The sequence below is a fragment of the Aspergillus heteromorphus genome (genome assembly GCF_003184545.1).
Source record: "Aspergillus heteromorphus CBS 117.55 chromosome Unknown BO70scaffold_14, whole genome shotgun sequence".
NCBI lineage: Eukaryota > Fungi > Ascomycota > Eurotiomycetes > Eurotiales > Aspergillaceae > Aspergillus > Aspergillus heteromorphus.
The window spans coordinates 111052-138149 of record NW_020290419.1 but is presented as its reverse complement, the minus strand read 5'-3'; the positions used below and the strand labels follow the sequence as shown (position 1 = coordinate 138149).

At 54.7% G+C, this 27098-nt stretch overlaps 13 protein-coding genes across 13 annotated transcripts; 8 read left to right on the top strand and 5 right to left on the bottom strand.

The window, feature by feature from the left end:
• Positions 1 to 1526: 1526 nt before the first annotated feature.
• BO70DRAFT_337307 (Gfo/Idh/MocA family protein) lies at positions 1527 to 3328 on the top strand (the record flags this gene model as incomplete). Its single annotated transcript, XM_025541149.1, has 4 exons — positions 1527 to 1575; positions 1645 to 1665; positions 1723 to 2250; positions 2315 to 3328. 4 exons carry the CDS (start codon positions 1527 to 1529, stop codon positions 2881 to 2883), a joined length of 1167 nt encoding a protein of 388 aa, XP_025398827.1. The 3' UTR covers positions 2884 to 3328.
• A 789-nt stretch (positions 3329 to 4117) lies between these two features.
• fhpA (flavohemoprotein) lies at positions 4118 to 5830 on the top strand. The gene has a single exon (XM_025543309.1). It carries the CDS (start codon positions 4198 to 4200, stop codon positions 5449 to 5451), a length of 1254 nt encoding a protein of 417 aa, XP_025398826.1. The 5' UTR covers positions 4118 to 4197; the 3' UTR covers positions 5452 to 5830.
• A 227-nt stretch (positions 5831 to 6057) lies between these two features.
• On the bottom strand, positions 6058 to 7656 carry BO70DRAFT_337301 (glycoside hydrolase family 16 protein). Its single transcript, XM_025541148.1, has 2 exons — positions 6541 to 7656; positions 6058 to 6477 (listed from the first exon to the last, which is right to left on the bottom strand). The coding sequence occupies exons 1-2, from the start codon at positions 7375 to 7377 to the stop codon at positions 6136 to 6138; spliced, it is 1179 nt and encodes a 392-aa protein (XP_025398825.1). The 5' UTR covers positions 7378 to 7656; the 3' UTR covers positions 6058 to 6135.
• A 538-nt stretch (positions 7657 to 8194) lies between these two features.
• On the bottom strand, positions 8195 to 9539 carry pdx1 (putative pyruvate dehydrogenase complex component Pdx1). Its single transcript, XM_025543308.1, has 3 exons — positions 9415 to 9539; positions 9202 to 9362; positions 8195 to 9126 (listed from the first exon to the last, which is right to left on the bottom strand). Exons 2-3 carry the CDS (start codon positions 9278 to 9280, stop codon positions 8333 to 8335), a joined length of 873 nt encoding a protein of 290 aa, XP_025398824.1. The 5' UTR covers positions 9281 to 9362; positions 9415 to 9539; the 3' UTR covers positions 8195 to 8332.
• Positions 9540 to 9643: 104 nt separating this feature from the next.
• BO70DRAFT_362474 (uncharacterized protein) lies at positions 9644 to 10865 on the top strand. Its single transcript, XM_025543307.1, has 2 exons — positions 9644 to 9692; positions 9838 to 10865. Exon 2 carries the CDS (start codon positions 9847 to 9849, stop codon positions 10693 to 10695), a length of 849 nt encoding a protein of 282 aa, XP_025398823.1. The 5' UTR covers positions 9644 to 9692; positions 9838 to 9846; the 3' UTR covers positions 10696 to 10865.
• Positions 10866 to 11911: 1046 nt separating this feature from the next.
• On the top strand, positions 11912 to 13113 carry BO70DRAFT_353090 (endonuclease III domain-containing protein; the record flags this gene model as incomplete). The annotated part of the gene is made up of 2 exons (XM_025541820.1): positions 11912 to 12062; positions 12116 to 13113. The coding sequence occupies 2 exons, from the start codon at positions 11912 to 11914 to the stop codon at positions 13111 to 13113; spliced, it is 1149 nt and encodes a 382-aa protein (XP_025398822.1).
• A 308-nt stretch (positions 13114 to 13421) lies between these two features.
• lysB (homoisocitrate dehydrogenase lysB) lies at positions 13422 to 14828 on the bottom strand. Its single transcript, XM_025543306.1, has 4 exons — positions 14760 to 14828; positions 14645 to 14685; positions 14413 to 14582; positions 13422 to 14351 (listed from the first exon to the last, which is right to left on the bottom strand). The coding sequence occupies exons 1-4, from the start codon at positions 14788 to 14790 to the stop codon at positions 13508 to 13510; spliced, it is 1086 nt and encodes a 361-aa protein (XP_025398821.1). The 5' UTR covers positions 14791 to 14828; the 3' UTR covers positions 13422 to 13507.
• Positions 14829 to 14955: 127 nt separating this feature from the next.
• On the bottom strand, positions 14956 to 16789 carry BO70DRAFT_362471 (homoserine O-acetyltransferase family protein). The gene has a single exon (XM_025543305.1). The coding sequence runs from the start codon at positions 16718 to 16720 to the stop codon at positions 15134 to 15136; it is 1587 nt and encodes a 528-aa protein (XP_025398820.1). The 5' UTR covers positions 16721 to 16789; the 3' UTR covers positions 14956 to 15133.
• A 755-nt stretch (positions 16790 to 17544) lies between these two features.
• Positions 17545 to 19481, top strand: BO70DRAFT_362470 (RNA methyltransferase). Its single transcript, XM_025543304.1, has one exon. It carries the CDS (start codon positions 17598 to 17600, stop codon positions 19407 to 19409), a length of 1812 nt encoding a protein of 603 aa, XP_025398819.1. The 5' UTR covers positions 17545 to 17597; the 3' UTR covers positions 19410 to 19481.
• Positions 19482 to 19692: 211 nt separating this feature from the next.
• On the top strand, positions 19693 to 21676 carry BO70DRAFT_337282 (putative chromosome segregation protein (Pcs1)). The gene is made up of 3 exons (XM_025541147.1): positions 19693 to 20674; positions 20731 to 21171; positions 21229 to 21676. The coding sequence occupies exons 1-3, from the start codon at positions 19768 to 19770 to the stop codon at positions 21450 to 21452; spliced, it is 1572 nt and encodes a 523-aa protein (XP_025398818.1). The 5' UTR covers positions 19693 to 19767; the 3' UTR covers positions 21453 to 21676.
• Positions 21677 to 21983: 307 nt separating this feature from the next.
• BO70DRAFT_362468 (25S rRNA (adenine645-N1)-methyltransferase) lies at positions 21984 to 23758 on the top strand. Its single transcript, XM_025543303.1, has one exon. The coding sequence runs from the start codon at positions 22099 to 22101 to the stop codon at positions 23623 to 23625; it is 1527 nt and encodes a 508-aa protein (XP_025398817.1). The 5' UTR covers positions 21984 to 22098; the 3' UTR covers positions 23626 to 23758.
• A 21-nt stretch (positions 23759 to 23779) lies between these two features.
• Positions 23780 to 25719, bottom strand: hmgA (putative homogentisate 1,2-dioxygenase (HmgA)). Its single transcript, XM_025543302.1, has 4 exons — positions 25603 to 25719; positions 25023 to 25532; positions 24320 to 24970; positions 23780 to 24265 (listed from the first exon to the last, which is right to left on the bottom strand). The coding sequence occupies exons 1-4, from the start codon at positions 25668 to 25670 to the stop codon at positions 24139 to 24141; spliced, it is 1356 nt and encodes a 451-aa protein (XP_025398816.1). The 5' UTR covers positions 25671 to 25719; the 3' UTR covers positions 23780 to 24138.
• A 406-nt stretch (positions 25720 to 26125) lies between these two features.
• Positions 26126 to 27071, top strand: BO70DRAFT_315586 (NAD(P)-binding protein). Its single transcript, XM_025540320.1, has 3 exons — positions 26126 to 26280; positions 26337 to 26414; positions 26477 to 27071. The coding sequence occupies exons 1-3, from the start codon at positions 26211 to 26213 to the stop codon at positions 26992 to 26994; spliced, it is 666 nt and encodes a 221-aa protein (XP_025398815.1). The 5' UTR covers positions 26126 to 26210; the 3' UTR covers positions 26995 to 27071.
• The last annotated feature ends 27 nt before the right edge of the window (positions 27072 to 27098 follow it).

Sequence of the window (27098 nt, the reverse complement as noted above, 5' to 3'; positions counted from 1 at the left end):
TAATGACTGGGATGGCTGCTGTGACTAGACTCCATCGGCTCCCGTCCGTGTCTAGCTATATGGATGTGAATATCTGTTCTAGAATCATGCTGATATAAGCGTTATAGATAATCAAAATATCCCCTATAATATCCATCCAGCAGCAGTATCCCCTGCCAAAGTCCCACGGCCTAGAATCCCATTCCACCTCCTCGCCAGCCATGGGCCAACCCTGACTCGCATGAACTACTACCACACGAACCACAAACCCACACAGCCCAGCGACAAACGATCCCTGTCCCTCCCCACTACCCCCGACCCCTCCCTTCCGCACCTCAACGCCTCCCAGAATGTTCACATGACCCAAATCTCCGAGAAGGCAATCACGAATCGCCTCGCCACCGCCACCTGTCTAGTGGAGTTCTCCAACCCCCGACCGTGGGAAGTCCTCCGCGAGGGGCGCGGCACGCGCAAGGGCGACGTGTTCAGTGTTTCCCGCATTGCCGGGATCATGGCCGCGAAGAAGACACCGGATTTGGTGCCGTTGTGTCATCCCGGGATTGGGATCACGGGGGTGGAGGTTGACGTTAAGCTGGTCAAGCCAGCGGATGTGGACAGCGTTGGCGATGTGGAGGAAGGGAAGGTCAGGTATGGTGCAATGCGCGTCGTGGCTACGGTTAGTTGTCAGGGCAGGACCGGGGTGGAGATGGAAGCCATGACTGCTACTATGGGGGCGGCGTTGACGGTGTACGACATGTTGAAGGCGGTCGATAAGGGGATGGTTATTGGGGGGTGAAGCTGTTGGAGAAGAGGGGGGGGAAGAGTGGGCATTGGGTGAGAGAAGATGTGGTCAGCCAGTAAGTAGCAGGGCTACATCATATCATGTTACTACTACCAGTATTTAGATACCTAGTTATGTACTTACGCGGCCGGCCAGGTGTTGATTCTAGACGCGCAGGCACGTGAATCTAACAGTATGCATACTACAAGTCTCCAACACCCCCTTCCCCCTTTCTCCCCCCGCCAAAGCAAGGAAATAAGCGTCTCCGTTCTTGTGGGACGCAGCGAAGATCAGTGACGAGGGCCGTGCTTCAGAGGCATTGGATTGGGCCCGTGGACTGGGAATCAGGTATTAATGCAGCTAGCTTGCAGCACCGCCTGATACTAGATAGCGAGTAAGGGAATATGTAAGAGAGTCAGTCCCTCACATAGTACTAGGCAAGGCGCGCCGACATGCCTCGACTCTTATCCGATCATCACGCCAATTGCATTCCTTCCCCGGAACCCGGACGAGGCCCGACGTGGCCGTGCAGCTAGTCTCTGTCTTTGACCGGCTTCGTATAGTCAATGCGAGTGCAGACGGACGGTATATAGTCCCCCGAATGGATCCCTCCGAGTGCGGGCTGTCCGGGCGCCGACCAGGAACCCTGGCATTGCACGTCGTATAATCCCACAACTTCACGTCCCCGTCGCCCAGACACTCTGCCTACTAGGTACTTATCCTGGGAAGGGAACCCCCATACTCCACACCCCCAGAGGCCGTCACGATGGGGTCCCATCACGAATCGCCGTTCTGCCTCCGCTGGGGCATTCTAGGTATGCGCATTGCATGCAAGGCGGCTGGAGCCCTGCCCGAGCTGAGCTAACCCTGACTGCGGCCAATAGCCACCGGCACGATCGCGGAAAGTGCGAATCCCCTCTGCGCGGCTGTGACTGATCTGCCGGGCTAACTGGCCTCCCCAGAATTTGCGCGAGATCTGCTGTTCGACCCCGCCACGCGCGAGGTGACCGACGTGTCGCATGCCCTGGTGGCCGTCGCCTCCTCCCGCTCCGACGAGACCGCTCGCCGCTTCATCGACAAGATCGAAGCTCCCGCCCCCTGCGCCGCCTACGGGAGCTATGAGGCCCTGGTGGCCGACCCCAGTGTGGACGTTGTCTACGTCGCCTCGCCGCATTCGCACCATTACCAGAATGCCATGCTCGCCCTGCGCGCGGGCAAGCATGTCTTGTGCGAGAAGGCCTTCACCATCAATGCGGGTCAGACGCGAGAGCTCGTCAGCGCAGCTCGCGAAGGAGGACGCTTCCTGATGGAAGGCATGTGGACGCGGTTCCTGCCTATCGCGATTCAGATCCGCCAGCAGATCCAGGATGGCGCAATCGGGCCCGTCCTCCGGGTCTTCGCGGACAATGCCATTGGCACAGACGCGCTCCAGGAACTGAAGCACAGCTATTTGACCAAGAAGGAATTGGCTGGCGGGGCTCTGATGGACTGTATGGCCCTCTCCTCCACACGAGGCTCTGTCTTCCCACGGTACTGATACTGCGTGTGAACTAGTGGGAGTCTACCCCATCCATTGGGTGTTCCAGGCACTGCATCTTCTCAAAGACCGGAAGCCGAGTGCGATCTCGTCCACCATGAGCCCCCTGGTCACTGCCGACGTGGACGAATCAACCACGATCGTCCTGACCTTTCCCGAGGGGCCATCTGGCCCCTCATCGGTGCTGGCGGTGGCCAGCGCCAGTCTCCGTGCGACCGCCGACCCTGATGGCCAGACCCCGGTGGTTCGGATCCAGGGGGATCGCGGGGAGATCCAGGTCTTCGGGGTGCCGTGGTGTCCTTCCAGGTACCGCTTGATCACGCGTGAACAGGCATTCGGCCAGGTCGGGGACGCAGAGGAGTTTTCGTTTTCCATCCCCGGAGGTGCGCATGGACTGTGCTTCGAAGCGGACGAGGTAGCGCGATGCATCCGAGACGGACGCACGGAGAGTGCCGGTCTACCCTGGAAGGAGAGTCTTGAGGTGATGGACATTTTGGATGCGGTGCGGCGGGCCAATGGGCTGTCCTTCCCCGACATCATCGAGACCACGGAGTACCCCGTGGCCTTGGGTGCAAAGCTGACATGACATAACTTCTGGCCCATGGAATATGGCCGAAACAACTGAGTTGAGGCTATCTGAAAGTCTAGGAACATCCTAGCAGGAAACCCCAGAGAACAGGTAGAATAAGCGAAATTCACACAAGGTCCAGGGGTTCCTGATTGCTCAGTAGGCGAGAACTGTAGCTGCAGCAGATGATAGTTACCTTTACCTACTAAGTACTTACTACGGTATATCTCTGGGAGGCGTTAATTCCCGTCTTATTCTCCCCGGGTGGTACTACATGTGTCGGCGGGATGTTGACTGAGAGACCATGGCTAACCATACCGTACGGTATAGTATCTAGCGGCAGTCAGCCAGCCAGCCGGGTAAACACCACCTCATGTCGCGTACTAGGTAAGGTAGTAAGTAGTATCATCGTATCATCTCAAACACCGTCGTACCAGAATCATCTCCAGTGGGGAGGAGGAACAATGCACGAGCGACAGGGTTTGTATGGAGTCTTACATTTTCTCCCCATCAGACAAGGATAAAGACTAAGAGACAAGCCTTCCTTGCCGGATAGTTCCCCGAGAGCATCGTGCCATCGTGACCAACGGCGCGGTCCTGAGTGGTCGAGTCCCCGCGGAGGAGTAGTTCGTCGCGAGTGAGAATAACACGACTAGTCCCTATCGAGCAGTAGACAGTACCAGTAAATCACCCCATGGCCGAGTCTCGGCGGCGGCTCCTAAAATTTCCGGTCGGGATTCGGTGGGCTGATCAGCAAGAATCAGTGTGACTAATAACCCGGTTAGCGAGGCCCCACTGCAACGGTCAGATCTCCGGAGTATACGGAGTACATCCATTTCTTGCCATCGCCATCGCCATCATTACTCTCCTACCGGTGATCATGGAGGAGCATTGCACGGACGGTACCAGTCAGGTTGAGATACTGCGATCAGACTCTCGCGGGGGACTACCAACTAAGCAGGCGTTCATAACTAGTTCATTACTATCTCAGGACACGCACAGGCACCCGCCTAATAATAATAATAATAATAACCAACAGCCCACGAAGACGACATCCGCCCTCCGCGGAGATGCTGGCCTGCATTCACCATCCAACCATGTCTGCCCTAAAAATTCTTAGCCCGAATGTTCTTCTTTACCGCGGCATGCCGTCCACCCGAGTCCACCGCGCAAATTCATTCAAGTCGCCCCTGGCCGTATAAATACTCGCGACTTGACTCGAACACTCCCTCTCATGTAATTCACCATCCTCCCACCCACCCCCCCTCCTTCTCTTCCCGTGCAGCAGAAGACTGTCTTCCTTCTCCATACCAATCAACAAACCAAAACAACATGGCTCTTACTCAGGAGCAAACGGACATCATCAAGGCCACCGTGCCCGTCATCAAGGAACACGGCAACGCCGTCACAGCCATCTTCTACAAGAACCTGCTAACCGCCCACCCCGAGCTCAACGCCATCTTCAACACCCCCAACCAGGTCAACGGCCACCAGCCCCGCGCCCTCGCCGGCGCCGTCTTCGCCTACGCCGCCAACATTGACAACCTCGCCGCTCTCGGGGGCGCCGTCGAGCTTATCTGCCACAAGCATGCCTCCCTCTACGTCCAGCCCGAGCACTACCCCATCGTCGGCAAGTTTCTGCTCGGGGCCATGGGTGAGGTGCTCGGCGATGCCTTCACCCCCGCTATCCAGGACGCATGGGCTGCCGCCTACGGGCAGCTCGCCGATATCATGATCGGCCGCGAAGCCGCTCTCTACCAGGCGGCCGAGGGCTGGACCGACTTCCGCGAATTCCGCATCGCCAGGAAGATCCCCGAGTCCTCGGAGATCACCTCCTTCTACCTGGAGCCTGTCGACGGCAAGGCCCTCCCCCTGTTCCTCCCCGGCCAGTACATCTCCGTGCAGATCCTCGTGCCCGAGCTCGGCCACCCCCAGGTCCGCCAGTACTCCCTGAGCGACAAGCCCAGCTCGCAGTTCTACCGGATCTCCGTGAAGAGGGAGGCCGGTCTGTCCGGTGAGGGCGACGCCAAGGCGCACCCCGGCTACGTATCGAACCTCCTGCACGACACCAAGCAGGTAGGCGACACCGTCAAGGTCTCGCACCCCTTTGGCGACTTCTTCCTGTCCGACGCGGAGAGGCAGAGCTCCAGCCCCATCGTCCTCTTGGCAGCCGGGGTGGGTCTGACCCCACTCACCTCCATCCTGAACACCCTGCTCGAGACCCCGGCCGCCCAGACCCAGCGCCAGATCTCCTTCGTGCACGGGGCGCGCACCTCCGCTGCCCGCGCCTTCCGGCCCCAGATCCGCGAGCTGGCCAGCAACCTGCCCAACCTGCACGCCACTTTCTTCACCTCCCACCCGGCACCTGAGGACAAGCAGGGCGAGGACTACGACTTCGCCGGCCGCCTGGACCTGAGCAAGCTGGACCCCAAGTCCGACCTGTTCCTTGACGATGCCTCCGCGCAGTACTACGTCTGCGGGCCCACGCCGTTCATGCTGGATGTGAAGGCCAAGCTGACCGCGGAAGGTGTGAGTGCCGATCGCATCAAGATGGAGCTGTTCGGCACCGGCGGTGTTCCTGTTTAAGCGTTTGTCGCATTGCCTGCCCCATCTGCTCTTGATTTCATGCTGCGCGATTGTCTTTGAATTCTTGCATGCATGCATACCCTACATACCCATCAGCTGCTAGACGGTCCTCATTACGGGTTACGACGTCCAAGTGACTTGATTCGATCATAGATCATATCATGTATATAGTTTTTCTTCTTCTCCTTCTTCTTCAATCAATAATACCCCCCCCCCCTCTCTCCCCACTTCTTCCAATTATCTTGTAGGTTGTTGGAAATTCAAAACAATGCAAGATGGATTTAAGCTTATGGCTGCCGCCGACGCACAGACCGCTCCCTTGCATGCGTCATGCACCTCTGCAGTCTGCACCAACAATGGCCACCTAGTGAACTGTCAGGGGGCCCCTTAACTAGTTTAGTTAGTTAACTAATGACTACTAATTATGTAAGACAGGGATGATCCTGGTCAAGCGATAATTACCAAGTTTTATCTCATCTAGGATCTGACACCAGCACTCCATACACAGATAGATGCAGTGCCTGGATCGAAGCAAAATATATAATCATGATCAAATCCAACTAGCTATCTTGCAAAGCAAATACTGGCAATTTCAATCTATCGGTTGCATCACTAAACACTATCATGACTATCATGATCAGCAATCGCTATAATGCGGCTAAGGCTCTATACAAACGTCGCTATCTAACTAGCCTGGTATACTTTAAAGCTTCTAAACTCCCAGTATGCCTGCGTGAAGTTACCGGGATTGCTGCGAACGAAACTCTCGCATGTTTTGGGACAATGGTATTGCTCGGTATAGAACTGGTGGCTGGCACCCAGCTGTCCACACAGATCAATATTTGTGATGATACTTTGATTCTTGAAGTGGGACGAGATGTCGCAGTGAGTATTGGGGAAGTCGGCGAGCGCGGTTCCCCAGGTTGATGGATCGGGTGCGCCGCTCGAATCAATATCGCTGGGGATGGAGTCGCGTGAGAAGAACCATGCTCGGATGCCAGCATCCCGCAGCTCCAACGCGTAGACCTATCGCGTATTAACACTAGCGTTTGTGGATTATATTTTTTGATGGCTGGAAGCTGGACTTACACCACCGCCATTCTTATTCATCTCCGGTCCGTATGTGCTGGGTGTGCCTCGAACGCCACATCCAGCATTGCCATGCGTCTCATTGCCGCAGGTTACATATTCCGGAGTCCCGGTCTCCTTCCGCTTAACATCCATCTTGCAACCTTCTGTGGTGTGTAGAGTGACGGCATTTCCCTCGGTCGCCAAGTTATTTGTCTCCACAACATCAATCTCGCCATTCACCGGCCAGTTATATGTGTCCGTCAACCACAACGCCGGCCAAAGACCACACGCATACGGTGTGTGGATGATATCAAAGATGAAGAGACCGCTATCATAACTGGTCTTCGACTCCAACCGCACAGACTGCCGACCGTTCGTCGCATTCTTGCTTACGGTGTCCACCTTGATGACAACGGAGTCACTGGTGGCATAGGTCAAGTTCAGCGACGTTGCCGTCGACCGGTTGACATACTGCACGAACCCGTCGGTCGGATCCTCTCCAGAGTAGTAGTCAAAGCGGTTGAAAAACGAGCTTCCCGAATACGTATCTACCAACTTGTAGTTCAGCTTCAGGTAATCCGGATACGGTGCCTTCTTTGTCCCCTCCACCGCACCGACGACGACACCGATGACAACGACGATGATCACAGCTGCAACGATCAACCTCGTGCGCAGCGGCCATCCGCGGGGGTTGTACCAGGCATATGAGGCAACCTGTCGTTGCGGAGTGGCAACCTGCTCTGGACCCGGGACACGCTGCAGGTCGTCGTCCATCTCGAGCTTGGGGATTTGAGAGGTGGCACCGCCATATCTGCTCAAGTCGTCGCCCGGTACGTCGTACTGTCTATCGGCCATTCCGGCTCGGGTCGATCGCGAAAGTAAAGATAACCTGCTGTAAAAGTGAAGAAGAGGCAATCTCTTGGTATGTTCTTAATAAGCGAATGTGTGTAGATGTTCCGACTGGCGGTAAGATAGTTGTTGAAGAGATGGTGGACGGGACGAATGTCGTCATGAAGAATGGCCAGTGAGTGAGTATGGCGTGCCGATGCTGATCGGATTAGGTAATAAGGCATTGCATGCAGGAGCGATGGACCGCAAGTTGACATTAGTTATATCGCATCCGACCAAGAAGAATACTACGTGATAAATGGAGAGCAAGAAAAATCATCGAATGTGATGCCTGGGAATCTACCCCGTATATAGACGCCAGATCAGGCAGCAACAAGGCAGCAATGGGGCCAAACCCTCATCGGGATCGGTCAGCAACGTCCGCGTTGGGGCTTGTCAGGTCCTGTTAACTAGTTAGTGGCCGCCGCTGTTATGTTATCACCCTGCTGTTGTCAACCTTCTTCCCTTTTGTTCCCGGGGCGGGATTTGTCGCCTACAATGTAGCTCTTGACTAGTCGAGGGTGGAGATGGTGCCATTAAGCACATCGCCCAGCGATCGTGAAATCCTAGGGTAGGCTCAAGTAGGCCACTAGCGCAGGGAGTCATGGGAACTGGCGTAGGGCCGGTAGTAGTCAACAATAGTAGAAGCTAACTAGATGAAGACCACCCAAGTCCAGCATGGCCATGCACCGGCAGTATACATAGTGATAGCCGAATTGTTGTTTATAAGCTACAGTACAAAAAAGGGCTGCTCCTACTTTAATGGACCATATGAGTAAGTAGTCCATGTCTATTGTACGCCGGTTAGTATAGGGAACTGCAATCACATTAGCTACTAGAAAAGCGCATTAGCCCGGGCGAAGCTTTTACCCTTCCTCTCCTCCCATCGGCACTTCCGCGGCAATCAGCAAAACTTATAAAATTAAAGGACCAGCCGACCAGGCTCAACGGTCAACAGGGTCTTAACACGGTCTAAGAAAATCTTCGCCCGAACTTCCTCCGTAACAGGGACCGTCAAGCTGAACACATTCGCCGCCGTCTCTGCCGACTCCGACACAGTAGTAACCGCCTTCTTGGCCACATTCCCGCTCAGAATATCAATAATATCCTCCTTCCTCTGCCTCCCCTGCACGGCACGGACAGGCGCCTCCACAGCATTCAACTCCGGGGTATACTCTCCCCGTGAAGTATTAACCGGCTGAGCACCCAGTATCTCATCGAACAGCTCATCCGCCGAGCGGGTCTCATGGGCCAACCGGGGCAGGTTATCGTTGGCTAGGTCCGTCGCGCGCGCCAGGAACGTTAATAGCGGCACTGTCACACCCAGCGTGTCTTGGATCTTCTTCTGAACGGAGAGCACGGCGGCCAGGGAGATGGAGATGGTGACGGAGGTAGTCGGTGGGGGGCGGGCGATCGGCTTCTCAACCGCGGCGGCAACAGGCTCCGCGGGCTGGACCGGAGCCATAATCTTGATGTTACTGAGATCAAGGTGCGCGAGCTTGCTGATGCGCGCGGCTTGCGTGGACGGGTAGTCAGCGGGGATGGTACCCAGGTATGCGAGCACATCGCCCTTCAGGAGACGGCCCTTAGGGCCGGAGGCGGGGATCTTAGAGATCTCAGACTCGGGGATGCCCTTTTCGTGCAGGAGTTGGGTGACGGATGGGTATAAGGGGTAGGCGGGGTTTTGAGTCTGAGGGGCGGAGGTGGAGTTCAGGCCTGGCAATAGAAAGGATGGTTTAGCATTGGGGGTGTCTGGATGTCCATCTCTTCTCTTAGTGACGGGAAACTAACGCTTGGAAGTGCTGATGACTCGGGGTTGGCAGCGGGCAAGCGCGACCGGAAGCCGGCGCATAGACAGGCTAGAGGCCATGGTATTCCGGGGATATGTCTGGTGGTAAACAAGGGGGGTATATATCTTCTCCGACCAGGGTATGCTATTGTCGGGATCGCTGCTGGACTTGATTTAGCGGATGAGGATCTCGAGCGGATCGAACCAGAACCTACCACCAGGGAAAGGAGGGGGGGGGTCGCGCGGATTCACAAGAGATTCGAGGGACCCGGAGAATCGGCTTGATATTTAATTACACGGTGCAGGACATCCAAGCCGGGGGAATGCGTCGCGATCGGAAGAGCCAGGTCGGAGGAGGTTGAGGTTGATGTTGGGGAGCTTCACCGGCGGCCCGGACGGGAACATTTTTCTGCCGCGGAGAACAACCGGCACCCGGCTTGATCTCCTGCGCGTACAAGAAGTCATTAATTACCTGGCCCCCGTCTCTCTCCTGGTAAGCCATCCCTCCCGTTCTTCGTTCAGTCTGTCAGGGTGGGCTACGGCGCGCCATGAGGGTATCAAGCCCCGCGACTTGTTGGTGTGGTGCCATGCTTTTCTTTCCCGCCATACTAACCAACCATCGCGGATATGATTTCTAGGTACCTACAATGTTTGCCAGGTCCTTTGCCCCCAGGGCATGCTTGCAGCAGTGCCCTCGGAGCTTGCGGTCATATGTTTTCGAGTCATCTAGTCCAGCATGGAGGTATTTCTCCTCTAGCGCCTCTCGCACAAAAGCTGCTGGCAAGGTCAAGCAGGCCAGTCCTCCGCGGCAGCCTGAAGATACCCTGAAGTTTGCAGGAAGACGGCCGGAAGGATTCGGCAGGTTGGAACGGAAGGTCGCCCAGGAGGGTGAGCTAGTGTTATTTGCAGCGCCGTCGCATCGCAGCTACGTGATCGGGGCCTACGGTATCGCGGCGTTCTGCTTTGCCTACTCCGTGTTTAACTCCAATGCGGTCTTTCGCGACCCAGTTATCGAGATCCCGATGTGGCAGAAAAGCTTGTTTGGTGGTGTCTGCGTGGCAATGAGCGCCATGGGTACGGTAATGCTTGTCAAGACTGCCCGACTGGTCCGCACCGTCAAGGCCGTCAGTACTAAGGGCCAGGCATCTATTCGGTTCACGGTGCGCAGTATCGTCCCCTTTCGCAAGCCGTTTGAGTTTGACGCCCTGCCTCATCAAATTGCCTTCTCGCGTCGCTTGGTGATATCCCCGGACGCGATCAGTCCCATGCAGCAACAAGCCCAGGTGGCCTCAAAGGTGAGCCTTTTCAAGACGCCTGCGAAGGCGTTGAACATGGCTCTCTGGGCGGTATTCCAGTCCATCCGCCAGATCTTCACTCAGGAAGGCTTTATCCTTTTGGAAGTCGAGGGCCAGAATGGCGTTTTCCGTATGGATTCCGCTGGGTTCATCTCGGAGGACTTTTTTGTCATTGGCAATCCTACAAATATGAGGCGTTGAAGCGAGCTTGTCGTTTAGATTCTATACCACTTTGATAGCCTTCTTTCAATGTCTAAATTCTCCCCGTTTTGCCTGCTTGCCTTGCTATTGTTGCCTGTTGTGCGGTGTGAAGACCTGTTCACCCGGTATAGAGGGGATGCGCGTTCTGGGCCACTATATTTCAGAATTCCAGTCTTTTACCAATAACCTAGCTGTGATGGTAGTGGATCTACTGACAAGGACCTGCCACGTGATCCAATTATGTAATGATGTCATGTGACTGTATATCGATACCGATTACTCCGGCCATCGCGCTTTAACGGACTAACAGTACTAGTCAGCCTTCTTCTCTTTTCCCCCAGACTTGATGGTTTTGGTTGAATGATACCAGGTTTCATCAGGAACTTACCTTGTGTGCCTGGTGCATCACCCCCCCCCCCCCCCGGGGCTCACTAGTAATGATTCATTCCAGATAGCTACTAACAGTGTTAAGCTGTAGATGCCCACGGCAACACCATCGCTACGCAAGACCCAATTAGTGCGACTGAAGTGTGAGCGCGTGCCCCATTCGGAAGGGGGAGCCCCCCGAGGTCATGGATTGCATGGACATCGGCATCCGTAACCATCGCTAGTCATGAATGATTATTCCATGACTGGAGGAAACTTTTGCCACCTTTCTGGATCTTTTTAGGTATCTACCTTCTTCTACTCTGAGGAAGTGACGTATCTTCACTCCTGGCCGACTCCCTCCGGTCATATGACGCCAGCCACTTGCAGAGCTTGGCCCGTGACTTAAGCATGACAACTCTCGATCGCAATGATCTAAAGGCCCTTATTTATTATTAGAAGCAGGTACTAAGTCACCATTTCATGCAGATCCGCATCTGCCCCAGCCATGCTTGTCATCCGAACATTCCAGGTTTATAGGCCTAGCTAGATACATCGGGGTAACAGTACTACTCGAATCCGTGCGCCTGCAATTATTCATCGTTCTCCACAACCTATTATTCAATATTTTGCCATGGCACGCATGACGCGATCTGCAGCTGCGCGAGAAGCTGCTCTGCTGGCAGCTGAAACGCAGCCCAGCCCGTCTCTGACGTTCCAGACCCCGGAGGCTGAATCTTCGCCAAAACCGATAAAGAGAGTGCATATCAATGCATCTGCGGGTCAGAGCCTCAAGAAGCAAAAAACAAATGCTACCACGGCCACTCGGCGTGTATTTACCCCGGCTGATATGTACCCGGGGTCCCCTGCGTCGCCGCTCCCTCATAATTTGGGCTCAGTCATTCCTCTATCCCCAACTAGTAGTGACAGAAAGACCCCACTCAAGAAGACAGACAAGTCAGAATCCGCCATTAAGAAAGAGGGAATAAACCGCCTTGACAGTAAGTTCCAACATTTAGTTAAGGAAGAAACTCGATCTAACTAAAGGCTGCAGAGACCGGGAAAAAGTCCAAGAAGACCAACCAATATGGCCTCACGCCTGGCGTCACCCCGTTTCCTGACTGGGTCCATCCCACTCCGGAAGAGTGCAAAGAGGTCAACCGCTTGCTCTCCACCGTGCATGGGGATGTTATACCACCCGCCACTATCCCGGAGCCATCGCTTACAGTCACGGGCTGCGGCGAGGTGCCCTCGGTCCTTGATGCCCTCATCCGAACCTTGCTCAGCGGGGCAACAACGGGGACTAACTCTGCTCTGGCATTTAACGGCCTCGTGCAGAGATTTGGCATCCTGACGGAAGGAATCGGTAAGGGAAGCGTGAACTGGGATGCCGTCCGTAAGGCATCACTTAAAGATGTCTTCGAAGCCATCAAGCGAGGTGGGTTGGCGGATGTTAAAAGCAAAAAGATCAAGGGCATCCTCGACATGGTCTACGCGGAAAACCAGGAGCGCCGGGAAATGTTAGTCAAAGGCAGCCAAGATGTGCCGGCGAACCTGCTCACTAAGCCCGAGAGTGGCAAACAGTATGAGATCGCATGTGCGGATCAGAACTTCCTTTCCCTAAACCACCTCCACGGTCTCCCGACGGATGATGCGATGGCAGAGCTAGTAAAATATCCGGGCATCGGTCCCAAGACGGCAGGGTGCGTTCTTCTCTTCTGTCTGCAACGGCCTTGCTTCGCGGTTGACACGCACATCTTCCGCATATGCAAATGGCTGAACTGGGTGCCCCCAGACAAGGCGAAGGAGATCACGGCCTACCGGCATCTAGAGGTGCGCATTCCAGACCATCTGAAATATTCGCTGCACCAGCTTTTTATACGTCATGGGAAATCATGTCCGCGATGTCGGGCGATTACCGGGCAGTCGTCTGCCGGGTGGGACAAGGGCTGTGTAATCGATCATCTGGTGAACCGGACGGGAAGAAGGAAGGCAAAGATTGCGGAGGAAAAGGATGGCGGTGGTCGGAATGGCCGGCAGCGCCGCTCTTGATCGGTCTTTTTGGAGAGGTGTCCGTTTGCCAAAGATGTTTAATCTTCTCGTGTCTGTTAGCTTTGTCCAGATCCTGTCGGAAGAGTGTGAACCTTGGGATCATTCAACTGCAACCATCAACTGGTCGACCGATCGATCGATTTATTCCCACACGCATGCTTTAGCCGTATTCGCCAAATAGCTGAAGGTGTGAGGAAGTGGCCTCTGTGGCATAGAAGGGATGTCTGGTGGGTCAGAGCTCTAGTCTTTTGCCAATTATTTAGCGGACATGACAGCGGACCTACTTTAGAAGCGCACCTAAGGCCAGGTCCGTGACAGATTTTCTATATTATTGTACTCCCTGCGGAGTCTACTCCTATCTGCACACTATACATACATACTTTTAATCATCATTTTACAGCCTCTTCAGCACATCATCCAAGACCTGCTGGGTGGTAGCCTTGCCACCCATGTCGGGAGAAAGATACTTGCCCTCGTCGAGATTAGCATCGACGGCAGTATAGATCTTAGCGGCAGCGTTCTCCTCGCCCAAGAACTCCAGCATCAGAGCCACACTACGCAGGGTAGCAATGGGGTTGGCGATGCCCTTACCCTCAATGTCAGGGGCACTGCCGTGGCAGGGTTCACCGATAGCAAAGCCATCACCGACGTTGGCGCTGGGCACCAGGCCCAGACTGCCAACCAGGGCGGCAGCACCGTCGGATAGAATGTCACCGTACAGGTTGGGAGCAACAATGACGTCGTAGTACTCGGGCTGACGGAAGAGCTTGTAGACCATGGAGTCGACGATCTGCTCCTCGACCTCCACAGAGGAGAAACGAGAGGCAGCGAGGGCCTTGCGGGCGGTCTCACGGAACAGACCATCGGTCTGCGAAAGAACGTTGGACTTGTGGGTGATGGTCACCATAGGCTTGGTACGGAGACCGGCAGCAGGGGCCACATCCCGAATCTTCTGGCGTCTCAGGGCGATCTCGCCAGCGATGGTGGAAATGCGAGATGAGGCACTCTCGGAAATGCGCTTAATAGCCTCCGCAACCTTGCCGTTGGGGGTGTCCTTGGTCTGTTCCTCCTTCACATAAAGATCTTCAGTGTTCTCGCGGACGATGACTAGGTCGATGGGGTTGCCGTTGCTGCTGCCGGCGGTAGTCTTGACCGGGCGGACGTTGGCGTAGAGGTCCAGCTTCTTGCGGAGGGCAACGATGGGAGAGGAGTAGCCAGCGACCTTGGTGCTGGGGGAGCTAGGAGAAACCAGTCAGTGGACAAAGCCAAGTATGTTCGAGTGGACCGTATCCCTCTTACCTGACAGCTCCGAACAGAGCACCATCGCACTCCTTCTTGAGGGTGTCGACAGTCTTGTCCGGCAGCGCGCTACCAGTCCGGTTGAAAGTGTCGAAACCGGCATCCAGATCAACGAAGCTGAACTTCAGATTCAAGGACGATGGGAGGGACTCCAGCACCCGTCGGCCGGCCTGTGGTGGCGGTCTTGTTAGATTCTCCCCTTCAACAGAGTGCGGTTCGCTCGTTGACTCACCGGGATGACCTCTCGTCCGATGCCGTCACCGGGAATGAGACCTACAGGAGACAAGATATGTCAGTGGCTAGTCAGGCAAGGTGGGCATGATGCTATTAAGAAGGAATCAATTGACCTATGCGAAGAGTCCTAGCAGCAGCAGCCATGGTGAATGTCCGTTAGAAGGGGATGCAGAGGTTCTGTTCTGCTGGCTTGAAGAAAAACATCCGTTTAAAGGGCGCCGCAATCGGAGGAAACCCGGCTAGCCTCCATCCGCGGGGACGCCCCACGTGACCGGCCGGAGAAAGTACGCAAGCAGCGTATCTGCCTCCCCGGAGTGACTGGCCCCGCGACTACGGCCGTCGATAATAGCACAGTACTACCTTTATAAGTACAGCGCGAACAGATTATTGTTGCTAGTCTACAGGCCACGCACAACCATGTCTATTCCATCGTCCCCCAGAATTACCCCGTACAGCACGCTAATTGCAAGTCATGATCGCTACTGGTTTACCGCAGAAACGTCTCCACAGCACCTCCAATGTTCTTGAGATCCAAGAGGAACGTGTCGTGTCCAAACATAGAGATATCCTCGCCGAGTTCGATGTGTTCAACACTGTTGTTTCCGGCGGCCCGGAGAGTCTGGGCGATTTCCCGCTGCTGCCAAGCGGGAAAGAGAATGTCACTGGCAACGCCCATCACAAGCACAGGGTGATTCTTGAGTGGTGCCAGACCAGCCACAAGATCCTGCGGTGGCGCATCTGGTCTCGCGGCTGCGTCCATGGCCTGTTCCTCAGCCGACGGTTGCTCCTCGTAGGGTTTCTCCGGCAGAGTTAGGCTGCAGGTGATGTCACTCTGGTGAACGCCTTCGGCAATTTCGGCCTTGTACTCGGCTCTCCGTTTCTTTGTCTCGGTTTGGTGTGCGTGGCCTAGATCAAACAGATCCATCGCCTTTGAGACATAAAGAAGACTGTTTGGGTCATATTCCAAGCAGAACTTCTCACCCGCATGGTCGAGGTAGGTTTCAATCAGGAAATCGGGGCAGAGGGCAGGCTGCTTGCGAGGGTCAGCACGCCGTCGTCCGAACCGCATCTCCCATTCTGGTCCGCTTCGGTATGTGACCGTCGCGATTTCTCGAGCGAGTTTCATGCCCGAGTGAGGGGGGATCGAGTCATAATAGAACCCCCGGGCCCATTTCGGGTCCATCATCAGTACCTGCCGCTGAGTGTGTCGCATGGCGATACTGTAGGGATGGCTTCGCGCACAGCCGCTGATACTAACAATCTTGCCAATTCGCTCCGGGAAGAGAACGCCCGCAGCAAGACTCTGCATGCCACCCATACTGGATCCAACGGAGGCGTAGAGCTTCTTTATGCCCAGGGAATCAAGAAGACGAAACTGTGCCCGCACCATGTCATCTATAGTAAGAATAGGGAACCGGGTAGCGTATCTCTTCCCATCCGAAGGGTCGAATGATGACGGCCCCGTACTGCCATAGCATCCTCCAATGACGTTAGTACAGATGATGAAGTATTTGTCGGTGTTTAGAGGCTTCCCAGGCCCGATGAACTTCTCCCACCAGCCAGGCTTAGGATTGGCCGTCGTACTGTGAGCGTGGCTGGAGGCGGATAGCCCGGTATGTAGTAGAATAGCATTGCTCTTGTCGGGATTTAGCCGACCCCATGATTCATATGCGATATCGAATTCCGGTAGTACGCCACCCCAATCAAGTAGAAGTGGCTGTTCACCGTGGAACAGTTCGTGGTGGCCAGTCGTATAGGAAGGCTCGGGACCGGACTGGAGTGATCGAGCAGAGAGTTGGGCGGACTTTGCATCCTGCGCGTCCAGGCAGGGGAACGCCATGGCAGGGTTTGAAGATAATGGGTCTTTTGCGAGAGAGCTTTTCTGTATAGGGGTGGGATGCGACTTCCGCAGCAGGGATTGGTGCAGGGCTCTGTAGCTTGCCGGGGAAGCATTTTGCACTGATGTGACTGGGATTCTGCGACTTCCAGTTAAAGGGCGCCCGCGCTGGCTGAACAGGTGCGCAGCTTTAAAAGCTCGTGGAGCCGAGCGGGCCATCTCTGAAGGGGCCGCCATGATGGTTTCCTGGGGCAAAGGTTGTGACGCAGATAAGTAATAATATTATTGGGAAAGTTTGAATAATCGTGTCGGCCGTACGCATTTATCCTCGCATTCCGCGGGCGGCTGCTTTTGCCTGCGGCGCCGATCGGCCGGGGCCCGATTGCGTCATCTGCGCAGCCTCTGATTGGTAATAAATGCTCTACTTTGTACCCCGTACTCCGTAGAGTCTAGACACCGGACGCCTCCGCTTTTGCATATGAAATCCTATCCTTTCTCTGCAGATAATCCGAATCTGTTCGCATGCAACAGTTATTGTTGTCTAGTCTTCCGATCATCCGCCGATTCCCTCTATCTAACCCTCTTCGGGTCGGACCAACTGACAATGTGGCAACTGAATATCTTTTATAATAACTTATCTAAAACTATTGCTTCTCGTATGTAAATGTTGAAAATATCCCATGTACTAATCAATCCTCCATGCCAACCCAGCCCCCTCAGCCCACTATGTATATAGATTCGATGAGGCGGGTGCAGGGACCAAATGCGAGGGTGCTGCTAGGCTGTCAACGCCTTGAGCGAGGATAATAATCCGGACATCTCAACTCAAGGACGTGGACGTGGGCTGTAGATAGGAAGAGGGTGAAAATCTATCCACAGTATACTAGTACTATCGAATTCGTGTCTCAAGTCTTGGTATTCGCAACCTGGGCTAAGTAGATAGATAGATAGTACTCCGTAGGTCTTATCGATCGGCAGCTCCCGGGCGGTGAGGAAAATCCTGTCACCGCCCTATCTTTTCCTGTTGTTTTCCTTCAAGCACCACAACGGAATATGTATTAATCTGTGGCTGGGAATATCTGCTTCTCGTGCTTCTCCCAGATCCCACATCTCAATGTTGTCTCTCTACCCCCGCAATCCCTTCTGGTCACCCCTGCGAACATCCATCACCGCCGCTACGCGCTTCAGTCCCGCCAGACATGCCTCCCTTAACTCCGCCATCAATCGTGGCATTCGCAAATCCCGTGGAGTAGAGGATTACTCTCGCAGTAGGGACAGGGACAGGGACAGCGACTCTCGGCCGCAAAGGCTGGATGAGAGGGACTCCCGCAAGCCATGGAAGTCTAAGTCCGAGTTTGATGAGAATAAGGGCAAGTTTACAAGGGGATCCGCTGGTCTTGATGGCCGCAAGTCGGACGGCTTCTCTCGCAGGGGAGATCGTGACTCCAAGCTAGAAAGGTTCGAGGAGAAGGACACACGCAAGCCAAATGCGTTCTCTCGCGGGAGAGACAGGGACTTGAAGCCGCAAAGGTTTGAAGACAAGGACGCGCGCAAGCCGTGGAAATCCAAGTCTGAGTTTGATGACGGAGGCAGTGGCCGCGATTTCTCTAACAAGAGGGACAGAGACTCCAGACCGCGGAGATCTGACGACAGAGACCCCCGCAGGTCATACAAACCTAAGACCGAGTTCGACGAGGATGCGTTCATTAAACTAGGGAAATTCCAAGCATTGCCCCGCGAGCTGCAATCACCCCAGCGGCCCAGGTTTTCATCAGAGAGAACGGATAATAATTCGCGTGGGTCGTCCTATACACAGGACCGCCCCTCTAGGTCGAGGGAGTCCTCTACCCAGGACCGCGACTTTGGTGGCCGCACTCCCAAGCGCCAGGAGCGAAATGCCCATCGCATCACCGACAAAATCCCCGAACGGGTGAAGAAGAACGTGCTGCCCCCCAGTGAGATCCCATACACCACACCAGCATCGCAATTTGTTTGTGGCACATCCGCCATCGAAGCCGCACTGCGCTGCGAGCGCCGCCAGCTATACAAATTATACATATACCAGAACATGGACGAGGAGCTCAACGATGCCAAAGTAGGAATCCGCAAGCTCGCTCTCGCAAAGAACGTCCCCGTCAAAATGGCCTTCGGAGAATGGGACCGTATACTGGACAAGATGAGCGCGGGCCGCCCCCACAACGGCTGTGTGCTGGAGGCATCCCCACTGCCGCAACGGCCAGTCCTAAACCTCCAAGCCGTTCCCTCAGCTGAAGAACCCTACTTCAACGTCGAGCTCGGGCTGCAATCCAAAGAAGAAGCCCTAGTAAACGGCACCAGCCCACGCGTTACAATCAACAACGCCCTCCAAGCGCGGTACCCGGTGGTAGTCCTTTTGGACGGGGTCGTCGACACAGGCAACATGGGCGCCATCATCCGCTCAGCCTACTACCTAGGCATCGACGCGATCGTCTTCGCGGGCCGAAACTCCGCGCGGCTGTCGGCCGTCTCGACAAAAACGGCGGCCGGCGCCGCAGAAAACATGCCGCTCCTGCACACCAGAAATGAAGTGGCGTTCATTCAGCAATCTAAAGCCAACGGCTGGCGGTTCCTGGCGGCCGATGCTCCGGGTCCGAATCCGAAGCTCATCGATCCCGTCACGCTTTACAGTAACGGTGAGGGGACACCCCTCGCACAGGCCCCGACGGTCCTGATGCTGGGTAATGAAAACACCGGGTTAAGTGGGCATCTCCGGAGACAGGCAGATGCGATCATCAGTTTGCCGGGGGCGCGGATCAGCTCCGCGTTGGGGGTCAAGGCTGATCCGGCTAGAGTGGACAGTCTGAATGTTAGTGTTGCCGCGGCTTTGTTGATGAATATGTTCCTTCGCATGCCGGTTGCGACTCTAGAGACAAACAAGGTCTGGTGAAGCGTCGGACCAGATGGATATATATCTTGTACATTAATGTAAATCAAATAGAATAGACACGTACAACTTTTGGGGAATGGACTTTTGTGGTAGTATTCGATAACTGATTGATCCAATCAAGTTCTGTAATTAACGTTCGGCCATCGGCGGGAGAGTGGATGTGGCGCGGGCCGGTCGGAGATGTGGCTGACCAGAGTGTCACATGCCCCGGCGCCACAGTATTGTTGTGTTGCGGTCGTTGCGGTCGCGCGCTCCGAACTTGGATGCGTTAACCGTGTACATACAACATCGGCCTTATATCCATCTGCCGTGAAATATCTTCGACGCGTTATATATATCATATACAGCAATCTATACCATGCCAAAAAGAAAGGCCGCCACCGCGCTCTCTGCTGCCACCGAGTCTAACGATGAGGACATGATGCAAGCCAATGGCTCCGGAAAGGCCTCCACACGCGATAATAAACGCCCTGCTAAGAAGCAAAGAGGAAGACCGCGATCCAAATCAGCCGAAATGAAGCCCCTGATCTCATCAACACAGGATCCAGCTACCGCGCCCCCAGAATTATCCGATGCGCCTGCAGCAAAGAGAGGCGGGAGGAGGGGCAGACCGAAGGGTAGCAGAAACTCAGTCCAGGCGTCCCAAGACGTCGCGGAAGAGCAAGATGAGACCAAAGAGTCAGAGCATGAGACTGATGCCCAGGAACAAGAAAACGTTCTAGTTTCGAATAATGAACTAGAATGGCCACAGAGTGCTCCAAAGCCAACCAAATCGAAACCTGCAGTTACACGAGGTCGGAGAAAAGTCAACAGAGAAAATTCTCTGCAGGCGGATAGCGAATTCGAATACACTCCCTCGACCAACCGACGACGTAAATCAACTGAAGCCCCCGAGGAGCAATCAGCACAGCCCAAGAAACAAAAACGGAGAGCTGAGGAGATGGACACACAAGAAGATGAACCCGCTGCACAAGATGTTGTGGACGAAACCATGCTTCAGGATACTCAGCCCCCGTCAATACCACGATCACCGGCAAAACGTGGACAACCGCAGAAACCAGTACATAGTTCTCCGTTGAAATCAAGGCTCAGTGGCGCTGAGGACAAGGCCAATATAGAGCCCGAGCTCCGACGTCGAATCGGGGAACTAACGAAGAAATGTGATACCCTGGAGAATCGATACAGGAATCTCAGAGAAATAGGGGTTGTCGAAGCAAATACAAACATGGAAAAGCTACGGAAACAATTCGATTTGATGGCAACTGGTATGTGCATCTCCCTTGTGCGCTTTTCAAAGGCCATGGTTACTGAATGCTTTTAGCTTCGAATACCGTGATCGCCTCGTTGAAGGCAGAGTTAGAGGCGCAGAGAGCGCTTGGCCAGCAAAGCCGGTCGCTACAAAAACAGTTGAAAGAGCGGGATGCGGAAGTGACCAAATTAAAGTCACAAGCCGAGGAGACGACCGGCCAGCTCTCTTCAGCACAGGTGGAGGTTAAGGCATTGCAAACAAAACTTGCAGCGGCCCGTAACGCTACCGCCACCGCCAGTCTCGAAAGCGCGGCAGCCAAGGTGCCCGGAAGTGCGATCAAGAGTGGTCTTAACCGTGCGAATGCTGCAGTAACTGCAGAGGCCGCGCAAGCAGCCCAATTTGCGCAGCTGAAGGAAGATCTCTACACTGACCTTACTGGTCTAATCATTCGCGACGTCAAGAAGCGACAGTCGGATAACCTGTACGACTGTATCCAAACGGGTAGCAACGGAAGTAAGCTCCCCCCCGTATATCGCGACCCCTTCGGTGATGGCTTCTAACATGTGGCAGCACTCCATTTCAAGCTAGTTGTCCCTCATGTATCCTCGGCCAACTTTGAATCTGCCGAGTTTCAATATATTCCCCTCTTGGACGAAAATAGAGACCGCGATCTGGTTGACATACTTCCCGAGTACCTGACAGTGGACATTACTTTTGTTCGCCAACAAGCCTCGAAATTTTACACCCGAGTGATTGACGTGCTCACCAAGAGGCGGAGCACTGCAGCTATGTGATAGATCGTTGTTCCAATTCAATTCTCTCAAGGCGGCTTGTTTCTCCATTGTTGTTGACATTGTACTGTTGTTGGCATTGGGCCATCTTCGTTGGATGTTTTGGATCGTCCGGATTAAATGGTTTCTGATATCCCGATTTGCGTTGCGCATGCCAACAGCGTCACGACGCCATCATGTATTTAGTCGTATATGGAGCATTTGGATGGCTTTTACTTAATAGTGACAATCTTACAGTTGATCGATTGATCAATGAATTGGTCCGTACAAGCATGTGTCAGCTGTACCGCTGAGGAGAAGCACCGGGGCATTCCGGACTGTCTATTCCGAAATGCGCGTGGGTTTCGGAATGCTCGACGATGACGCTAGATGATTATCTACTATTCCCAAAACAGAAAGGTAACTTGAAGCAGGACGCCAAACTCAAGAAAAAGCCCCCTGACCGCCTTTAGAGAAACGGCAGAAAAACTGCCCGCGGACTTCCTCCGCCTTTTACTGCTGGAAAATTTCGGTATTTTTCTCCACCGTCTAGACCGAATTTCCAGGCTGCAAAGGTATTGAATTTTACTCTGGAAGGGTTGATCTGAATTGGATTATCCACCGGTATCAATCAACTCTTACAGAACTCGCTTTTTTCCAGAGACCGATCATGTTCGCCGTTCCAGGTTGGTCGCTCGAGACCGCCGCTCTGAGGCCTCAGGCCGATGCCTCCAAGCAAAACCAATCTGGGGCCACTGGAGCCAATGGAACCCCCCAATCCGACTCGAGATCTATGAAGCGCAAGCGTGATGACCGTGTGACCAAGTCGAATGTCGACGAGATGTACCGTCGCCATATCGAGGGCCTGAAGCCCGCTCCGAAGGGCCAGAAGGGTGACAGGAAGCAGAAGAAGGACCAGAAGCCCAAGAATGCAGATGCTCAGGGCCCCGCGGACAAGAGGGACGAGCAGCAGGATCAGGAGCTAAAACAGCAGCCCGAAGAGAAACCAGAGGAAGGAGAAAAGCCCGTCAGCAAGCGCCAGAGGAAGAACAAGAACAAGAAACAGGAGCAGCAACAAGAACAACCACAGGACGGCGAAGGCGCGTCCAACGGAGCGTCAACCGCTGATGCCTTGCCTGTTGCACCCCCGAAAACTGAGGCCATTCTCACCCCTCTCCAGCAGGCCATGCGGCAGAAGTTGATCTCGTCCCGTTTCCGCCATCTGAACGAGACCCTGTACACGACACCCTCCGCCAAGGCCCTGGAGCTGTTCTCCGCTAACCCCGAACTGTTCGATGAGTATCATGCTGGATTCGCTCGCCAGGTTAAGGAGTCCTGGCCTTCCAACCCCGTCGACGGCTATATCAAAGCGTTCCGGGGTAGGGGAGCGGTCGCTCCCCGGAGGGGGAACAAGCCCGACAACAAGCGGGGCCCTGCCTTCGCGCTCCCTCGCCGACCCAATGGATTGTGCACCGTCGCTGATCTCGGCTGTGGTGATGCCCAACTCGCCCGTGCGCTCCAGCCGTCCGCGAAAAAGCTGAACCTGAAGCTTCTCAGCTACGACCTGCACGCCCCGAAAGACTCTCCCATAACCAAGGCAGACATCTCCAATCTCCCGTTGGCTGATGGCTCCGTCGACGTTGCCGTCTTTTGTCTCAGTCTGATGGGCACCAACTGGGTGTCGTTCGTGGAGGAGGCATGGCGCGTCCTGCGAAGTGACGGCAAGGGCGAGTGCTGGGTCAGTGAGGTCAAGAGTCGGTTTGGCAAGGTGACCCGCAAGAAGGCTCAGATCGGCGCAAAGAAGCCGCAAGAGCTCACCAAGTCCGAGAGGAAGAAGCTCAAGAAGATTCAGTCGGGCGAGGAGGAAGGGTCGGACGCGGAGGACGCTGAAGTCTTCGCTGAAGACGCTCGTCCGACCAGCAACAACGACGAGACGGATATCTCCGCATTTGTTGAGGTGTTCCGGACGCGAGGCTTCTCCCTGAAGCCCGAGTCGGTTGACAAGTCCAACAAGATGTTCGTGAGGATGGAATTTGTTAAGCATGGCGCCCCTTCCAAGGGCAAGCATGTCTCTACTGCCCCTGCCAGCTCTGGTCCGGGCAAGAAGAGGTTTATCGACCGGTCTCTCGCCGACAAGGGAATGTCCGCCGAGGAAGAGGCTGCCGTTCTCAAGCCCTGCGTCTACAAGATCCGGTAGATGTGACCATCTGCATGTGTGGGGGGTGACCATCTGTATATACGATATCATCTTTTACTATTTCTGTTATTGATGAAAGCAAGGCTGCAACCACGTCGCAAAAGCATGGGAAAGGAATAAAAGCATTCGGAATCATTAAACAAGATCATTGTTCTTTTATTATTAATACCAAGACAGATACCAGTCCATACCGGTCGATTTTAAAACACCATTTTCAGGTACTATACTGGCCAATTGGAAACCTGCGTTGCTCGTGTTGCCCCGTACTAGTAATGGTGACTGCGTCGGGAGGTGTCAACTGCGTTGGCCACGCGGGCGGCCATACGAGGCCTGGCAAGGAAATTAAGTGCCTTCGGGTCAAGGTCTCGGGCCAACTGGATTTCTGGATAGCAAGAGTGAGGAGAGTGTTGAGGAAATAATCAACGGATGTTCAATTTACGAAACTCGTTGGCTACAACAGTGTTTGAATAGGGCAGGGGATTGATACAGGGCGCTCCAAGGCTGGATGCTTAATTAAGCAGATGGCTTGTTAGGGTTCTTGAAATGTCTCTTCAGAGGTTGCCAGCTGTGCGCGTTGTACTTTTCTTGCACCTTCTGGCAGCTCTTCAGGCCCCATTCGGATACTCCGACCATAAGGCAGCTGGGTGGTGTGTTAGGTCCTGTATGCTCAAATCCTGGGGAGTGGAAGACTGACCTCTCGAACATGAAAGCCATGCTTCCCTCGCCGATCTTCTGCGGCTTCAGTTCCGCATTACTAGCCCCCTCGAATGCATTCATGTCTGGCCCGTGGGCGCTCATAACATTGTGCAGACTGGCGCCGGCCGGCTGGAATCCTCCGCCCGTCTTCGCGTCGTAATCTCCGCTGATCAACCCCATGAACTCGGACATGGTGTTGCGGTGGTACCACGGGGGACGAAAGGTGCCCTCCGCCACCAGCCAGCGGGGCGGAAAGATGACAAAGTCGGCAATTGCAGTGCCTGTGTGGTCGGAGGGACCGGTCAGAACGGTGAAGATGGAGGGATCGGGGTGGTCGAAGGAGATCGACCCGACCGTGTTGAAGCGGCCCAGGTCGTACTTGTAGGGGTAGTAGTTCCCGTGCCAGGCAACAATATCGAAAGGGGTGTGGGCCTGGCGGGCGGAGAAGAGGGTATTGTTGAATTTACTGTACAGGCGATACTCCGACGGCTCCTCCTCGTCGTCAAAGGCGGCCACCGGGGCTTGGAAGTCTCGCGCGTTGGCGAGGCCGTTGGATCCGATCGGGCCGAGCTCAGGGAGCTGGTAGTGGCCCTGGTAGAGCTCGCAGATGTATCCTCTCACTGGTCCATTAGGGAGAGTGACACGGTATCTGGGCCTGTTAGGATAGACTCTTGAGTATCCAAATGTCGGATGGTTCTCACCTCACACCACGAGGAATCACGCAGATCTCGTTCGGGCGAACCAGGAGTCGACCCAACTCGGTTTGAATATCCAGCACGCCATGCTGGGGCACAATCAGGAAGTCCCCGTCGGCCGAATAGAAAGCTTCCTTTCCCATGTCTTTCCCCACCGCATACAGGAGGATTCCCAGGCCCTGTTTGAGCGTGGGATCCCCCGAGCCGGCAACAAGGTGCATGCCATGGACCCAGTCCACGGTCTCGTCCAGGTCAAATGGGTCCCATCGGAGCTGATTGGGGATATGGTGCAGCTTGTGTGTTTCGGTGGTCATGGTGGTGTGGTAGGAATCGGTATCCTCGGCCTGGAAATTCTCATGAGCGGCCGCCGGAAGGATGCGGTACACCCAGGTTTGTCTGTTTTCATGCCTGGGGGCTGTAAACGCGGTGCCGGAAAGCTTCTCGGTGTAGAGTCCATAAGGGGCCTTCTGAGGCGAGTTTTGTCCTACGGGAAGAGCTCCCTCGACGGCCTCTGACCTGGATGAGTCGGTCGGTCAGTATAAACAAGGTTCTCCAGAGGTGTCAGGCCCAATCACCAATCACTCACTCATGATAGGAGTCAAATCCAGTCTGGTAAGAGTACGGATCGGTGTGTTTGAAATTGGTTACAGGCATGATGTGTAATGGAATGGTTCTCAGTCTTGGAGGTCTCGGGCGGATGAGCCACGGCGGGGATGTTTTATAGGAATGGAATAATGCTTGCCGCGGGAATCCCGGAATGGATAAGTCGGTGCCTGGGGAAACTGCGGGGTACGCAGTAGGGGGTGACTACTCCGTACTTAGGGTCCCCGGACGGAACTCTTCCGCCGCGGAATGTCGATATGTCCGGCGCTACCCGCATCGGCTGGCCGCGGAATCCCGCTCCTGTTGCGCTAAAGGATTACTCTGTATCCTCTAGGTATTAGCCGATGGAGAAATTATCTACTCCGTACGGAGTACCGGTCTGTGGTACGGAGTACGGAGTAGACTCCTCCAAGCCCAACTCTCCGGACCGGAGGAGAGAGGGCTTGTCCGGTCGGATCCGAGGTCTGCTCCGAAGCAGATACTAACTATATAGGCCTGCCTGTAAACGCGGTAGGAGTTGAGAACCGCCTGGATAATACTGCACAATCCATTTCTTACACCCATGGAATTGAGAATTGATTGGAAGTTAACATGCGCGTTCTCGTGATTGGCGGAACTGGACGATGCGGCAAGTTCGTCATCGACGAGCTGCTTAGCCGAGGTAAGCTCTAATACTACACTCTACGAAGGGTTCTTACACCAGCTAATATCCTCTAGGATACCAAGTTACCACCCTAGCCCGCAACCCCGATGCGCTGAGCGATATCCAAGCCGCCGGCCTGAAGATTATCCAAGGTGTATATTCGCATAACCCCTGCATGTTAGGGGAAAGACGACCGGCCCGCTAACCTGACCAGGCACGCCAACCCAGCTCGACGATGTACGAGTTGCCTTCAAGGCCGACGTGCCCGACGCCGTGATCGTGACCTTGAACGCCCCCAGGGCGAACGACAGTCCGTTTGCGGCTCCGATTTCCCCGCCGCGGCTGATGACCGACTGCAACGCCAACGTGGTGGCTGCGATGAAGGAGTTTGGAGTGCGCAAAACAGTCATCCTGCAGGCATTTGGGGTGGGCGACTCATGGGCTAACATGCACTGCCTGCTGCGTCTGCTCATGGCCAAGTCCAACATGTCCTACCAGTACGATGATCACAACGACACGGAGAGGGAGGTGCGGAGCAGCGGGGTTGACTATGTCTTTGTGCGGCCTTCTCGACTCGTGGATACGGGGGCAATGCCTATCAGGGTGTGGCCGGAGGATGGCAAAGGGGTGCCGATGATGGCCAGCACGAGTCGCATCAGTGTGGCGCGGTGGCTGGTCGACGCAGTGGAGAGCGACAGATGGGATAACTCAGCTCCCGTGATCACTAACTAGAGATCTGGGGCTAGTGCAATCTTAGTAGATAGAGGTAATTATGCCGGTGAGGGTTAGAGTTCAGGCGTAGGGATTTTGAACTGAAAGGTTGATAACGGAGTAAT

Excerpts from the sequence above, each read along its gene's own strand:
- hmgA (XM_025543302.1), bottom strand. The coding sequence starts at position 25,670 with ATGCCTGTAACCAATTTCAAACACACCGATCCGTACTCTTACCAGACT. Across the intron at positions 24,971-25,022 it reads GTGATTCCTCGTGGTGTGAG|ATACCGTGTCACTCTCCCTA; the intron begins GTGAGAACCATC and ends TAACAGGCCCAG. Across the intron at positions 24,266-24,319 it reads ATGGCTTTCATGTTCGAGAG|CTGCCTTATGGTCGGAGTAT; the intron begins GTCAGTCTTCCA and ends CACACCACCCAG.
- BO70DRAFT_362474 (XM_025543307.1), top strand. The coding sequence starts at position 9,847 with ATGTTTGCCAGGTCCTTTGCCCCCAGGGCATGCTTGCAGCAGTGCCCT.
- pdx1 (XM_025543308.1), bottom strand. The coding sequence starts at position 9,280 with ATGGCCTCTAGCCTGTCTATGCGCCGGCTTCCGGTCGCGCTTGCCCGC. Across the intron at positions 9,127-9,201 it reads AGTCATCAGCACTTCCAAGC|GCCTGAACTCCACCTCCGCC; the intron begins GTTAGTTTCCCG and ends TTCTATTGCCAG.
- BO70DRAFT_315586 (XM_025540320.1), top strand. The coding sequence starts at position 26,211 with ATGCGCGTTCTCGTGATTGGCGGAACTGGACGATGCGGCAAGTTCGTC. Across the intron at positions 26,281-26,336 it reads CGACGAGCTGCTTAGCCGAG|GATACCAAGTTACCACCCTA; the intron begins GTAAGCTCTAAT and ends AATATCCTCTAG. Across the intron at positions 26,415-26,476 it reads CGGCCTGAAGATTATCCAAG|GCACGCCAACCCAGCTCGAC; the intron begins GTGTATATTCGC and ends TAACCTGACCAG.
- BO70DRAFT_362471 (XM_025543305.1), bottom strand. The coding sequence starts at position 16,720 with ATGGCGGCCCCTTCAGAGATGGCCCGCTCGGCTCCACGAGCTTTTAAA.
- BO70DRAFT_337301 (XM_025541148.1), bottom strand. The coding sequence starts at position 7,377 with ATGGCCGATAGACAGTACGACGTACCGGGCGACGACTTGAGCAGATAT. Across the intron at positions 6,478-6,540 it reads TGAATAAGAATGGCGGTGGT|GTCTACGCGTTGGAGCTGCG; the intron begins GTAAGTCCAGCT and ends AATACGCGATAG.
- fhpA (XM_025543309.1), top strand. The coding sequence starts at position 4,198 with ATGGCTCTTACTCAGGAGCAAACGGACATCATCAAGGCCACCGTGCCC.
- BO70DRAFT_362470 (XM_025543304.1), top strand. The coding sequence starts at position 17,598 with ATGTTGTCTCTCTACCCCCGCAATCCCTTCTGGTCACCCCTGCGAACA.
- lysB (XM_025543306.1), bottom strand. The coding sequence starts at position 14,790 with ATGGCTGCTGCTGCTAGGACTCTTCGCATAG. Across the intron at positions 14,686-14,759 it reads TGCTAGGACTCTTCGCATAG|GTCTCATTCCCGGTGACGGC; the intron begins GTCAATTGATTC and ends TGTCTCCTGTAG. Across the intron at positions 14,583-14,644 it reads TCGGACGAGAGGTCATCCCG|GCCGGCCGACGGGTGCTGGA; the intron begins GTGAGTCAACGA and ends CCGCCACCACAG.
- BO70DRAFT_362468 (XM_025543303.1), top strand. The coding sequence starts at position 22,099 with ATGTTCGCCGTTCCAGGTTGGTCGCTCGAGACCGCCGCTCTGAGGCCT.
- BO70DRAFT_337282 (XM_025541147.1), top strand. The coding sequence starts at position 19,768 with ATGCCAAAAAGAAAGGCCGCCACCGCGCTCTCTGCTGCCACCGAGTCT. Across the intron at positions 20,675-20,730 it reads ATTCGATTTGATGGCAACTG|CTTCGAATACCGTGATCGCC; the intron begins GTATGTGCATCT and ends GAATGCTTTTAG. Across the intron at positions 21,172-21,228 it reads CCAAACGGGTAGCAACGGAA|CACTCCATTTCAAGCTAGTT; the intron begins GTAAGCTCCCCC and ends AACATGTGGCAG.